We start from the raw sequence: 15,444 nt of genomic DNA, 5'->3' as shown, positions 1-15,444 counted from the left end.
CTCTCTTACCTGTAATGAAAAAAACTCTTCCCATCTTCTTTTATATTACTAGCTAGCTTACACTCATATTTCATCTTCTCCCCCTTATTGCTTTTTTAGTTGTCCTCTGCTCACTTTTAAAGGCTTCCCAATCCTCTGGCTTCCCACTAATCCTTGCCACTTTGTCTGCTTTTTCTTTTGCTTTTATGCTGTCCTTGAATTCCCTCGTCAGCCATGGATGCCTCGTCCTCTCCTTAGCATGTTTCCCCCTCCTTGGAATGAATTTAAGAACATAGAACTGGAGCAGGAGTAGGCCATCTGGCCCCTCGAGCCTGCTCCGCCATTTAATAAGATCATGGCTGACCTTTTTGTGGACTCAGCTCCACTTACCCACCCGCTCACCATAACCCTTAATTCCTTTACTGTTCAAAAATTTATCTATCCTTGCCTTAGAAACATTCAATGAGGTAGCCTCAACTGCTTCACTGGGCAGGGAATTCCACAGATTCACAACCCTGTGTGTGAAGAAGTTCCTCCTCAACTCAGTCCTAAATCTGCTTCCCCTTATTTTGAGGCTATGCGTCCTAGTTCTAGTTTCACCTGCCGTGGAAACAACTTCCGTGCTTCTATCTTATCCATTCCCTTCATAATCTTATATGTTTCTACAAGATCTCCCCTCATTCTTCTGAGTTCCAATGTTGTGTCTCCTGAATAATTCTCAATAACTCCTGCCATTGCTGTTCCACAGTCTTCCCTGCTAGGTTCCCTTTCCAATCAACTCTGGCCAGCTCCTCCCTCATGTCTTTGTAGTTATCTTTATTTAATTGTAATACCGTTACATCTGATTCCAACTTCTCCCTCTCAAGCGGCAGGGTAAATTCTGTTATACTGTGGTCACTGCTCCCTAAGGGTTCCTTCACCTTAAGTTCCCTAATCAAGTCTGCCTCATTACACATCACTAAATCCAAAATAGCCTGTTCCCTGGTATGCTCTATCACAAGCTGCTCCAGAAAACCATCTCTTAGACATTCCACAAATTCCTTTTCTTGAGATACTACCTCCCTGATTTTCCCAGTCCACCTGCATATTGAACATAAGAACATAAGAAATAGGAGCAGGAGTAGGCCATCTGGCCCTTCGAGCCTGCCCCGCCATTCAACAAGATCATGGCTGATCTGAAGCGAATCAGTTCCACTTACCCGCCTGCTCCCCATAACCCCTAATTCCCTTATCGATCAGAAAACTATCTACCCGTGATTTAAACATATTCAACGAGGAAGCCTCCACCACTTCAATGGGCAGAGAATTCCAAAGATTCACTACCAAGCCCCCATGATTATTGTAATATTGCCTTTTCTATCTCCTGATTTATTTTCTGCCCCACATCCTGACTACTGCTAGGGGACCTGTACATAATTCACATCAGGGTCTTTTTATCTTTGCAATTCCTCAACTCTACCCACAGAGATTCTATGCCTTCTGATCCTATATCACTTATTGCTATCTATTTAACTTCATTTCTTATTAACAATGTGACCCTGCTCCCTTTGCCCATCTACCTGTCCTTCCGATAGGACACATATCCTTGGATATTAAGATCCCAGCCCTGATCCCCTGAAGGAGGAGTTAGATTTTTAATTGGTAAAGGGTTGAAGGGTTATGGAGAGAAGGCAGGAAAATGGGGATGAGAAGCATATCAGCCATGATCGAATGGCGGAGCAGACTTGATGGGTCGAATGGCCTGATTCTGCTCCTATATCTTAAATATCAATATCCGTGAATTACTTAACATAAATGACCCAGTAGAAAGGCATTAAATAGTTCTGCCAAACTGATGGATCCACCCTCCACAACCTAGAGGGTTACTGATCACACTAGGTAGGAGAAGGCCAGTTAAAAATCAATTTTTAAAAAATTAATTCATGGGACATGGACTTCGTTGACTGGCCAGTGTTTATTGCCCATCCCTAGCTGCCCTTGAGAAGGTGGTGGTGAGCTGCCTTCTTGAATCGCTGCAGTCCACGTGCTGTGGGTTGACCACAATGCCATTGGGGAAGGAATTCCAGGATTTTGACCCAGCAACTGCAAAGGAAGGCGATATATTTCCAAGTCAGGATGGTGAGTGGCTTGGGAGAGGAACTTGCAGCTGGTGGTATTCCCATGTATCTGCTGCCCTTGTCCTTCTAGATGGAAGTGGTCATGGGTTTGGAAGGTGCTTTGGAATGATAAGTAGGAAGAATTATACTCCCATCAAACTGACATACACTGGTGTTAAACAGAGAAACTAAATGAACTTTGAGAAACTTTTTTAAAAAAATATTGCAATGTTTACACAGCAGAAACCTCTGCACTACATCTTCCATAAAATGGGTGTGTGAATTTGTGTCAGTGTCTTTGGATCTGCAGCCGGATCCAATATTCCCGAGAATTGATCTCTTTCTCTCCTTTCTACCGACATGCAGCTCAGTTCAGAGAGAGGTTGTTTCTAGGTTTTTTTTTTGCACAATGCCCAGTATGAGACGCATCTCAGCAATCAGTCAGAAAGCACTGGAGTGACCCACAATCAGCAGCACGCTTTGGTGACCTGATGAGAATATCAAGAAATACATTCTGCTTCCAAATATCAACAAAGAACTCTTTGGAATGATGTTCGGAAATTCTGCAACACCATGTGTCGGAGTGTCGGATACATTATTTACAGATTCCGGAATGCGCGGTGAGCATTGAAGGAAGCCCATGTCACACTCCAGACAGAGTGCAGTGTGCTGGCTCTTGCTTTCCACGTTCTCCAGTTGTCACTCTTCCTTGTCATCGAATAAGAAGGGAGATGTGACCGTGTGTTCCTGAGCGATGGCTGCCAGCTCTTTCAGGAACTCTGAGAAGATAAGTGAGCAGTAAACAGCATTCTTCACCCGAAGGGCCTCATTCTGCTTCTCCGCAGAACTCTTGAAGATGGAGCTCCCAGTCAGTGCGTGCAGGACCTGACCCTCTCGGACATGCTGTAGAGCTAACTGTGCAGCCTGGCGTGCCCTGGTGGGACTGTTGGTGTGACGGAGAATTAGCTCACCAAGCGATGGTTTCCGACTCTTTACTGAAAATTAAACAAAACGACCCAATTACAGGCTCGATTTTCAGAACAGAGTTCTTCAACTGAGCAGCAGCCAGCTATTCAGCTGCACAATCACTAGATACGCCCCATATGCCCCGGCTAAACGCGGCCCCGCACCCACCGGCTAAACGCGGCCCCGCACCCACCGGCTAAACGCGGCCCCGCACCCACCGGCTAAATGCGGCCCTGCACCCACTGGCTAAACGCGGCCCCGCACCCACCGGCTAAACGCGGCCCCGCATCCACCGGCTAAACACGGCCCCGCATCCACCGGCTAAACGCGGCCCCGCACCCACCGGCTAAACGCGGCCCCGCACCCACCGGCTAAACGCGGCCCCGCACCCACCGGCTAAACGCGGCCCCGCACCCACCGGCTAAACGCGGCCCCGCACCCACCGGCTAAACTGGATTGGGATTTATTGATCGGGATGATCCTGGCTTGGGATTATCCTGGATTGGGATTTACTGATCGGGATGATCTTGGATTGGGATTATCCTGGATTGGGATTTACTGATCGGGATGATCCTGGATTGGGATTATCCTGGATTGGGATTTACTGATCGGGATGATCTTGGATTGGGATTATCCTGGATTGGGATTTACTGATCGGGATGATCTTGGATTGGGATTATCCTGGATTGGGATTTATTGATCGGGATGATCCTGGATTGGGATTTACTGATCGGGATGATCTTGGATTGGGATTATCCTGGATTGGGATTTACTGATCGGGATGATCTTGGATTGGGATTATCCTGGATTGGGATTTATTGATCGGGATGATCCTGGATTGGGATTTACTGATCGGGATGATCTTGGATTGGGATTATCCTGGATTGGGATTTACTGATCGGGATGATCTTGGATTGGGATTATCCTGGATTGGGATTTATTGATCGGGATGGTCTTGGATTGGGATTTACTCATTGGGATGATCCTGGATTGGGATTTACTGATCGGGATGGTCTTGGATTGGGATTTACTGATTGAGATGATCCTGGATTGGGATTTACCGATTGGGATTATCCTGGATTGGGATTTACTGATCGGAATTATCCTGGATTGGGGTACATTAAGGAACAATTCCGACAGTGTGAGTGGGAGGATATGATGGAAATGTTGAAGGATGGTGACCAATGGTGTAGGTTCCTGCTTCACCAATCGGGTCTTCTCGATGCAGGGACAAGTGGGATTATGGTGTTCAGAACGGAAGCGGAAGCAAATTAAAGGGCAAGGTTTACCAAGATTCTCGGAGCGCCGCAGAGGAGGAACAGAGTTGGGGGATTCCGACCAATCAAGTTTCCCTCTCGCGATGAGATATTTTCTGGCCTTGTACAGCATCATGGGAAAGTCTTCCTGAGTGGCTGCAAACATTTCAATCTTGCTCTTCACTGACCCAAGTACCTGAGGGGTGAGAGGTCAAAGGTTGTGTCATGATAAAAGGCTACAAAAATTGGAAAATCAGTTTGTGGGTACAGCAACTGAAGAAATACCCGTTTAGCACTGTCAACTGCTGGAATCATCCGAGCACTGATACCCAGTACTGACCCTCTGAGAGTCAGTGCTGAGGGAACGCGCACTGTCAGAGGGTCAAAGAACAAAGAAAATTACAGCACAGGAACAGGCCCTTTGGCCCTCCAAGCCTGCACCAACCATGCTGCCCGACTCAACTAAAATCCCTACATTTCCGGGGACCATATCCCTCTATTCCCATCCTATTCATGTATTTGTCAAGACGCCCCTTGAAAGTCACTACCGTATCCGCTTCCACTACCTCCCCTGGCAACGAGTTCCAGGCACCCACTACTCTGTGTAAAAAATCTGCCTCGTACATCTCCTTTAAACCTTGCCCCTCGCAACTTAAACTTGTGCCCCCTAGTAATTGACTCTTCCACTCTGGGAAAAAACTTCTGACTATCCACTCTGTCCATGCCTCTCATAATCTTGTAGACTTCTATCAGGTCACCCCTCAACCTCCGTCGTTCCAGTGAGAACAAACCAAGTTTCTCCAACCTCTCCTCATAGCTAATGCCCTCCATACCAGGCAACATCCTGGTAAATCTTTTCTGTACCCTCTCCAAAGCCTCCACATCCTCCAGTACCGAGGGAGTGCCGCACTGTCAGAGGGTCAGTACTGAGGGAGTGCTGCACTGTCAGAGGGTCAGTACTGAGGGAGTGCCGCACTGTCAGAGGGTCAGTACTGAGGGAGTGCCGCACTGTCAGAGGGTCAGTGCTGAGGGAGTGCCGCACTGTCAGAGGGTCAGTACTAAGGGAATGCCGCACTACATTTGGAGGATGTTGTGCCATCAGGCTTGCTGTTTTTTGGTGGGATGTTTAACTGAGGGACTAAGTCTGTAAGGAAACCCGTGTCAGCACTCAACACCTGGTGGAGTGTGTTGCAGTTCACGTGAGTGTAATTCTTTGGTTGCGAATGTTTTGGATGTGCAGACGTTGTGAAAATGTTACACCAATGCAAGTCAATCCATTAACTCTTTATGTCAACTTTGTAAAAAATTGCTTATGAAACGTGTTACTGTTGGTTAGATCTTGCTGGTAACTGATTGCTTTTCAGAGTAAGAATGAGATACTGAGTGAGGGCTTGTGTAAATATGATTCCTCTCACCCCACCCCAACTTGCTGTCTCCCTTCATCACAGTGACACTAGGTACTTGTTGTAATTTTGGAAACCTCGAATCATAGAATCCCAACAGTGCAGGAAGAGGCCATTTGGCCCATCAAGCCTGCACTGACCGCAATTCACCCAGGCCCTATCCGCATTACCTCACGCATTTTTACTGCTTGTCCCCCTGATACTAAGGGGCAATTTTGATGGCCAACCTACGTAACCCGCACATCCTTGGAGTGTGGGCGGAAAGGAAATCCACGCAGACACAGGGAGAACATGCAAACTCCACAGTCATCTGAGGCCGAAATTGAACCCAGGACCGTGGCGCTGTGAGGCAGGCAGGGACCTATCTAGGGAAACTATGTGGGTTGTACTCTGACCTTTCACCCTGTGGGCCCCGGAATCAAAACCAACCTCCAAAGGGGCTCATGTGCTCAATTTGCTTAATTCGGTTTAACAAAGGATTCAGTCTCTTCTGAAAACTTTGCATGATAAATCTCCAACTCGACATTAAACTGAAGCTTTGACAACTCCCCCAGTTCCCTCCCCTACATCAAACCCAGTGTTTGACTGTCAGGAGGTGGGACTCAGTCCAGTGCACAGCCCGAGAGAAGAGTCTGCCCCAGCCTCTGGCTAACGCTGCCTGGTTTCATTGATCTGGTTTCAGGGGAGTGGCTGGGATGAGCCATCGTATCGTTCCCTTCCATTTCTCTCAATTTATGAATGAGATTTTATTGATGATGCTTAATAACATGGCATCAGATTCAGCGGGCGGGATGTTATGGCCTTGCCTGAGGCCAGCGGACCTTTCCATGATCCACCCCAGGAATCGGAGTGGGCAAGACGATAAAATTCTGGCCAACGACTCTGCCATATTCACAATGATCACAACACACACCCAGCGTAAGAGCGAGGCAAGGGGGCACGGCCTGTTGGCTGGAACCAATGCTGACATTCGGTGAATCGCAATGTGGATGTTTCTGAGCACTGGTTCATCAGCTGTGGGTATGTGCCCATTACTGAGACACATTAGCTGAGAGAGCTAGCGGGCAGAGAGAATGCTCAAATCACCAGGCTCATGTCCTGAAGTGAAATGACATGGAACATAAAGCAGAGCAACAGGCCATTCAGCCCAGCTTCTCCATACTAGCTTCAATGTTCCACAGCAGCTTCTCCCAGTCCCTCTTCACCTTCTCCTATCTGCACTCCTTTGTGTGTTTATCCAGCTCCCCCCTTAAATAGATCAAAAATATTCACTTCAAACTCCCTGTCGAAGCAAGTTCCACATTCTCACCGCTCTCTGAATGACTGATTGTTTGTCATATGTCAATGGTCTCTGACAACTGGAAACATCTTCTCTACATCGACATGATTAACATTTAAATTACATTTCAAACCACTCCTTGGATGGAAACCACTCGGCCGATAGGCGTGCTAACTGGCAGCTTTGTGGTCACTCTGTAAATCAATGCTCAGTGTAGTGGGGTCGTACCTGGATGAGAGACTTGACACTGGGTTGGAATACCATGTTGGTGTTGAGCAGAAAGGAGCGGAGGAGGGGTTGGGGGTAACAAGCTAGCTGCGCAATAATTCCAGTTAGTAAGAAATTGACGTAGAGCGAATTCTGCAACATGTTTTCCAGCTTGGCAAACAGAACAGCGATAAACGAACCTGGAGAGAGAGAGAGAGAGACACAGAGGATGGTCAACATCGGAGAGAGCACAGACTCACTCAGAGAGACTGGCAGAGACAGAGGGTCTTCAACATCCGACAAAAAGCACACAGTCTAACTCACTACAGAGACAGACAGAATCAGGAAGAGGGTCTGAGGAAGTCAGGAAGAGAGAGATAGACAAAGAGAGAGGGAGAGAGGTTGGGGCAGAGAAAGGGAGGACAGAGGGGAAGAAGGAGAGTTACTGAGGGAAAGGTGATGTGAGAGAGAGCACAGACTGACACTACAGAAACCATGGAGTGGACAGAAAGTAGGAGCGTGCGACACGGGGAGAAAGCCAGAGAAATACAGCCAGAGAGAGACCATGAACATGTAAGACAGAGTACAAATAGAGAGTGTCAGTGAGAGGAAATTGGAGAAAGAAGCAGACAGCAAGAGAAATGGAAACAGTTTGAGAGACAGAAATCATCAACATCTGATAGGGCACAGACTCGGTCAATACCCCAGAGAGAGAGATGGATACAATACACAAACAGATAGAAAGACAATGCAATCAATACCCGAGATCTAACTCCTCAGAAATCACAGCTTGCAATCAGGAATTCTCAAAGGGATGTTGGGCGGGGGGCTGGGTAGGAGGGGGGTTTGTAGAGATCCATGTGAGAATACAGGAAAGGTGGAATGAAGTTTAAGGGAGTGTGAAATAAGTGAACGAGTAAGACCTTAACAAACCAACTCTCACAAGATCAGGACTTAGAGAGATGGGGAGAGACAGGAAGGATGGTAGAAAGGGTGAAAGAAAGTGAGAGTGTGTGAGAGAGCCAGAGTTAGATTTGAGAGGAGTGTATAGACTGAAATAAGTAACTGATTCTGTGTTTTTATTTGATTGGGTCACATAGCTGAATCATTCTCATAAAAAGGTGCTCAGACTGACCAATCACACAGGCCTGGGAATGACAGTGCAATAATACCATCATCAGGATCTGATTGGGATCGCTCTGTGACGAGATCTATCCCAAGTTTCTAAAATTCACCCAGTAGTGTGTATGTTTACTGCACCTCCTCAGTAAGTACATACTCTGGGCAGTTTAACATTGATGTGGAGATGCTGGCGTTGGACTGGGGTGGGCACAGTAAGTAGTCGCACAACACCAGGTTAAAGTCCAGCAGGTTTATTTGGTATCACGAGCTTTCAGAGCGCTGCTCCTTCATCAGGTGTTTGAAAATTGGAGAAAGAAATAGCAAGAGAAATGGAAACAGTTTGAGAGACAGAGATCATCAACGCTCACCTGATGAAGGAGCAGCGCTCTGAAAGCTCGTGATTCCAAATAAATCTGTTGGACTTTAACCTGGTGTTGTGAGACTTTTTACTGTTTAACATTAGAACTGGTATAGGAACAGGAGACCATTCAATCCCTCGAACCTGTCCTGCCATTAAACTAGATCATGGCTGAATGATACCTGAACTCCATCGTTGCTCTAAATCTCTTGATCGCTTTGACCAATAAAAACCTACTGATAAAAAAGCAAAATACAGTGGATGCTGTCAAAGTGAAATAAAATCAGAAAATGCTGAAATACTCAGCAGTCTACTGATGGAGAAACTGGAAAAGCTGAGATGGTTAAAGACCAGGCAGCCTTTCCCCTGACCCACTGCATCAAAGACCGGACAGTCCCCAGAATCTTACAACTCAGGAGGCCATCCTGCCCATCAAATCAGTGCTGGCTCTTTGAAAGAGCTATAATTGTAGCACCACTTTCCCTCAAATTCTTTCCCCAGAGCCCTGAAAATTTGCCCTTTGAACTACTTATGGTGGCACAGTGGTTAACACTGCTGCCTCAGGGACCCGGGATCCATTCGCGGCTCAGATCACTGTCTGCGCGGAGTCTGCACATTCTCCCCATGTCTGTGTGGGTTTCCTCTGGGTGCTCCGGTTTCCCCCCCACAGTCCAAAGACGTGCTGGTTAGGTGAATTGGTCATGATAAATTCTCTCTCCGTGGCGACAAGGGGATTTTCACAGTAACTTCATTGCAGTGTGAATGTAAGTCTACTTGTGACTAATAAGCAAACTGAATCTGTTTCTGACAGCATAGAAAATAGAAGCAGGGAAGTTGTTTCCACTGGTGGGTGAAACTAGAACTTGGGGGCATGGCCTCAAAATAAGGGGAAGCAGATTTAGGACTGAGTTGAGGAGGAACTTCTTCACACAAAGGGTTGTGAATCTGTGGAATTCCCTGCCCAGTGAAGCAGTTGAGGCTACCTCACTGAATGTTTTTAAGGCAAAGATAGATTATGGAACAGTAAAGGAATTAAGGGTTATGGTGAGCGGGCGGGTAAGTGGAGCCGAGTCCACAAAAAGATCAGCCATGATCTTATTGAATGGCGGAGCAGGCTCGAGGGGCCAGATGGCCGACTCCTGCTCCTAGTTCTTATGTAGCATGTTCCAGATCACAACAACTCACTGAGTAAAAGAAATTCTCCTCATCTCCCCCTCAGCTTTCCAACCCTCCGGCCACTCAAATTGCTGTATCAGAACACCTCGATTCAATCTCCCCTTACCCGTCACTGCTCCCAGAACAACCCCAAACTCTCCAGTCTCACCACATTAACCAATGTCCCTTAGCCCTTGTGCTGTTAAAAAACATCTCCTCTGCATGCTCCCCAAGCCTCGTAGACCAGAAAAAACAGTGAGGAGACCATTCAGCCCTTTTAGCCTGCTTAAGTCCACTTTCCTGCCTTATCTCCGTAACTCCTAATTCCCCGACTGATTAAACCCTGACCTCAGCACTGGAAATGTTCCCGGACTCAGCCTCCACAGCTTCCTGGGGAAAGAATTCCAAAGATTCACCACTCTCTGAGAGAAGAAATTCTTCCTCAAATCCATCCCCGTCATTCTGTGACTCTGCCCTCTGGTCCCGCACTTTCCCAGGATTGGAAACATCCTCCCAATGTTTGCCTTGTCTAACCCCCTAAGAATCTGATATGTTCCAATCAGATCACCTCTCACTTTACTGAACTCCCAACAGTCACAGATCCAACCTGTTTAATCTTTCTTCATACGGCAGTCCCTCCATACCAGGGTCAGCCTGGTAAACCTCCTCTGTACTGTTGCCAATGATAATATATCTTTCTTTAAATACGTGGACCAAAACTGTATACAGTATTCTAAATGTGGCCTCACTCGTACTTTGTACAGTTGCAGTAACACCTCTTTAATACTCCAGCCTTCCCTATTACCTCCTGTCCCAGTGTGCTCGCTTTCTGGCTTTCATGAACAACACCCCCCCCCCCCCCCCCCAAGTCCCTTTGTGCTCCAGCTTTCTGCAGCTTCTGTCCATTTAAATAATAATCCGCCTTTTCATTCTTGCTTCCAAAATGAACATTTCCCCACATTCAATTCCATTTGCCAATTTTCTGCCCACTCGCGTACCCTGTCAAAATCTCTCCGTAAACTATTTCTATCCTTCTTACAACCTGCCTTCCCTCCCACTGTGAATCATCCGTGAATTTGGCCACAGGACGCTCTGTTCCTTCCATTAATCTATATTGTGAAGAACTGCGGTCCCAGCACTGATCCCTGTGGCACTCCACTGGTTACTGCCTTCAGCCTGAGAAAGACCCCGTTATCACTACTCGCTGCCTCCTGTCGTTTGCCTGCTCATCCTTCCTGAAGTGTGGTTCCCAGGTTTCAACACAACTCTGCAGATGGTGCTGAGCACCTGGAGCCAGTGGTTTATAAAGCTTCAACAATAACCCTGGTTTGGAGTCCTGGCTCTCGCTCTCCTACCTGTGAAAGGCTGGCTCTGTGCTTGTCCACCTCGATCAGGGCTGACCATTATCCCGGGCTCCGATCTCACCAAAGGCCGACTCCCACAGCCTGCTGGCCAGTTGTTACTGTGATGCAAGGAGGGGCTCTCATTCTCCTCATCGTCCTGCTCCTCCTCCTCAGACTGCACATCCCCTCTGTCTCTCATCCTTTCTTCCACGTGACACCTGCCTCCCATCCGAGCCTCCATTTCCCGCAGCTCCTCAGTGAACTTTTCCACATTCAGCCCCTTCCCGTTGGCCTCCGCTGGTGCCTGGTCTAGCAGTTCATCTATCAGACGGTCGATGGACTCGGAGCCTGCGGGGGGTTGGTGGCTGATGGACGCTCCCTCAAGATTACCCTCAGGGACTGCTCCGTCTTCCTGTGTCGCTCCTACTGCAGCCGATCCCTGGAGGCAGCAAGCTTCATTTCCCAAAGCCTGCTGAACCTCTCCTGCTCTCGGCATTCCTTTCCAGTCCTCCGTCACTCGCTCCTCCAGCCCGGGCTGCTTTCTCTCGGGCATGTTCCACCGAACTTTCTTGACCATCAGGCAGTTCTCATTGCGCTCCAAGGCTCCGGACAGCTGGCCAGTTGAGTTCCTGTCTCGCGAGCCATTCAGCAAGGAGCTGCCACTGTCTGGCCAGTCGTCTGCTGCCCACAGCTCACTGTCCCCTCGCTCGCTGTGCTTCATGTTGGAGGTGGGCAGTTGGAGCTGTGGCTTTGTTGTTCCTGCTTCTGTCTGCAGGCTGCGTTTCTTACTCTGGGGAGTGATGATGATGTTACGTTTGTTGTATTTTACATCCCAGTCACCGTTCTCCAGCCCCTCGTTCTTGGCAGCGGCGTCTGGTTTGATCCAGCTTTGATTTTGGACATGGAAGTTATCCCGATGTTGCTCCAGACCAAAGTGATCCATGTGTGGATTGATGGCGTTGGCGTCAAACGGAACAGGCGGGACATTGCGAGGATCGGGCCGCTGTCCATCGTAAGGCGCTGACCACTTTCCGCAGGCCCTGACGCAGTGGTCGATGTGGTGACGAGCGTCTCGGAGGTACTCCAGGTAGTTCGAGTCCAGCTCGGACACGTCCTCCCACCTGCTGTGGGCTGGGCTGCAGGTGGGCGAATCTGTCCCCACCCCTCCTGGCGACCGGGGTGGGTTGACTGTTTCAGAGCCCGTGCTCTGCTGCCTCATGAATAGTGCAATGCGGGCGGGGGTGGAGGGCTTGGGCAGCGCGGCAGTCACAGAAGAGGTGTCGACACTCGGACTCCCATGAGCTGCAGACACACGAGAAGACAATGAGCATAAAAAGGTCAATGAAGCCACAACACACACTAGTGTCTGCCACAGCTGGCAATAACAGTGTAACAATACAATCAGTACAGCACTCTGTACAACCCACAGACTTACAGAAAAACCTCACTGACGTGTTTGTCTTGGTGATCTGGGTGTCACTCAGAAGGTGAACCCCAACTGCAGATCTCATCCTCCTGTGGGTGCAGTCTGCAGGTTTTGTGGATGGGTTACTGCCAACATTCTGGGGGTTACTTAACTGGGACTAGCCATGTAAATACTGTCGCTAGATCAGGTCAGAGGTTGGGAATCCTGCAGCGAGTAACTCACCTCCTGACTCTCCAAAGCCTGTCCACCATCTACACAGTATAAGTCAGGAGTGTGATGGAATACTCCCCACTTGCCTGATGGGTGCAGCTCCAACAACACTCAAGAAGCACAACACCATCCAGGACAAAGCAGCCCGCACCAGATTCGCACCACATCCACAAACATCCACTCCCTCTACCACCAACGCTCAATAGCAGCAGTGTGTACTATCTACAAGATGCCCTGCAGGAACTAACCAAGGTTCCTTAGACAGCACCTTCCAAACCCACAACCACTACCATCTAGAAGGACAAGGACAGCAGATACCTGGGAACACCACCACCTGGAGGTTCCCATCCAAGCCACTCACTATCCTAACTTGGAAACATATCACTGTTCATTCACCGTCGCTGGGTTAAAATCCTGGAATTCCCTCCCTAACAGCACTGTGGGTGTACCTACACCTCAGGGACTGCAGCAATTCAAAAAGGCAGCTCACCACCACCTTCTCAAGGGCAACTAGGGATGGGCAATAAATGCTGGCCAGCCAGTGACGCCCATGTCCTGACATCAAATATAACAAAAGGTGTCCATTTTCATCCACTGACAATAGAAATGCAACTCCGATTAACACAAACACTCTTTTTAGTACCAGCCGAACATAGATCTGCAAAGAGCAGGGTCACCAAAAAGTGACACAGGCCTGAGATTGACCATTGCACCAACATGAGTCAGGATGTGAGGAGCTAACTCAGCATCACCTGAAATCCCTGTAATAGCTGGTGTCAGCCACAAGATGGGGCATGGACACCAGCTCTCAGGCACGAGGTGGCTCTGACTAGGTGAATGGCTATAGTCACAGCAGAAGCTAACGTCTCTCTACCCCAGGGGATGCCCTCATCCATCTGCCCAGTGCCGGGAAGAGAAGCAAGAAAGATTTCCCCAGTGGGCAGGGCCAATTTTTATTCCATAATAAACATGAATGAAATAGATGTCTGGTTCTTCGCACAACAATGTTTAGGGGACCTTTTATCATCTGAGCTGGGAAAGGTGCTATAGAAATGCAAGTCCTTCTTCACTCCTTTAATAATCAAACATTGAGATGGATATCGGAGATCTGCCTTCCACACCTCTCAGAAACTCTGCTGGAATCCATTACGTGGGTAGGAAAGCAGAACGCACCATCAGCACAACTGGACAGGAACCGTGACATCGGCCAAAATCACGAGAATGAAGGAATGTTGGGTATTCTGCTTGGACAGCTGGGGGTCAACTGAGCTACACTAGGTAATAAAAACAGAAAATTCCAGATAAACTCAGCAGGTCTGGCAGCATCTGTGGAGAGAGAAACAGAGTTAACATTTTGAGTCCATGTGACTCATATTCAGAGTGGCTTCAAACCAGTTTCAAAGAGTCATCCGGACTCCAAACATTAACTATTTCTCTCTCCATAGATGCTACTATTCACAATATATATCAACAATTTGGATGAGGGAACCAAGTTGAGTGGGTGGCAAATACACGGCAGTTGCAGTATAACGTGGATAAATGTGAAGTTATCCACTTCGGACAGAGAAACAGAATGGCAGAGTATTATTTGAATGGTGAGAGATGGGGATCTGGGTGTCCTAGTGCCCCAGTCACTGAAAGCAAACAGGCAGGTACAGCAAGCGGTTAGGAAGAAAGTGGTACATTGGTCTTCATTGCAAAAGGATTTGAGTACAGGAGCAAGGATGTCTTACTGCAGCTGTACAGGGCCTCGGTGAGACCACAGCTGGAGTATTGGGCGCAGTTTTGGTCTCTCTCTCTGAGAAAAGATATTGTTGCCATAGCGGGAGTGCAGCGAAGGTTCACCAGACTGATTTCTGGGATGGCAGGATTGTCGGATGAGGAGGGATTGGGTCGACTGGGCCTGTATTCACTGGAATTTAGAATAATGAGAGAGGAACTCATTGAAATGTATAAAACTCTGACAGGGCTGGGCAGACTGGATGCAGGGATGTTGTTTCCTCTGGCTGGGGGGGGGGGGGGGGGGGAGGGGGGGGGGTGGGGGGAGGTTCTGGAACAAGGGGTCACAGTCTCAGGATTGGCCAGTTAGGACTGAGATGAGGAGAAATGTTTTCACTCAGAGGGTGGTGAACCTGTGGAATTCTCTCCCACACAAAGCCGTGGAGGGCAAATCCCTGAATGTATTTAAGAAGGAAATAGATTTCTGGCCTCTAAAAACATTAAAGAATGTGGGAGAGAGCTGGAGTGTGATGTTGAGATAAAGGATCAGCCACGATCATGTAGAATGGTGGAACAGGCTCGAGGGACTGGATTTCTTATTGCTGCTTCCTGTACCTATGTCTGTATACAGCATTGTTGGGAGTATTTTCTGAATTTGGAAGGGCATTATTTGGGCACTGGGCACAATTCTCCCATCCCACAGCACTAATTTTTTAACACAGCAGGCTGGGAGATTCTCGCATCAGCTGATTCACGGGGTTCGCACGAGTGTTCCCGCTGCGATAGCGTCTCCCAACACCGGATTTCCGGCGGCATCCACTCCGCTCCGGAAATCTGCAGGGAGGCATGGAAATCATTTAAATAGTTATTTGAATCTCATTTAAATGAGATTAGCGCCTCCGGGACTGAAGTCTTAGAGCCCGCT

General features: G+C 48.2%; 2 protein-coding genes across 6 annotated transcripts in view; one reads left to right on the top strand and one right to left on the bottom strand.

Annotated features, from left to right (window-relative positions):
* LOC144499965 (interleukin-1 receptor type 2-like) overlaps positions 1-15,444 on the top strand; it is a 1,647,203-nt gene that overhangs the window by 286,246 nt on the left and 1,345,513 nt on the right. The window lies entirely within an intron of this gene.
* Positions 2,269-15,444, bottom strand: part of fhip1b (FHF complex subunit HOOK interacting protein 1B) — a 114,968-nt gene continuing 101,792 nt past the window's right edge. For all 5 annotated transcript variants that reach the window (XM_078222681.1, XM_078222683.1, XM_078222678.1 and 2 more), the window contains exons 9-12: positions 11,177-12,466; positions 7,208-7,386; positions 4,331-4,493; positions 2,269-3,070 (exon numbers count right to left, since the gene is read on the bottom strand). In XM_078222681.1, coding sequence (XP_078078807.1) covers positions 2,775-3,070; positions 4,331-4,493; positions 7,208-7,386; positions 11,177-12,466 — 1,928 coding nt within the window. In that variant the 3' untranslated portion in view covers positions 2,269-2,774. The remainder of the gene's footprint in view (positions 3,071-4,330; positions 4,494-7,207; positions 7,387-11,176; positions 12,467-15,444) is intronic.

The sequence above is a fragment of the Mustelus asterias genome, chromosome 10, assembly GCF_964213995.1.
Source record: "Mustelus asterias chromosome 10, sMusAst1.hap1.1, whole genome shotgun sequence".
In the NCBI taxonomy this organism is placed as follows: Eukaryota; Metazoa; Chordata; class Chondrichthyes; order Carcharhiniformes; family Triakidae; genus Mustelus; species Mustelus asterias.
This window is presented reverse-complemented; position numbering and strand designations above follow the sequence as displayed.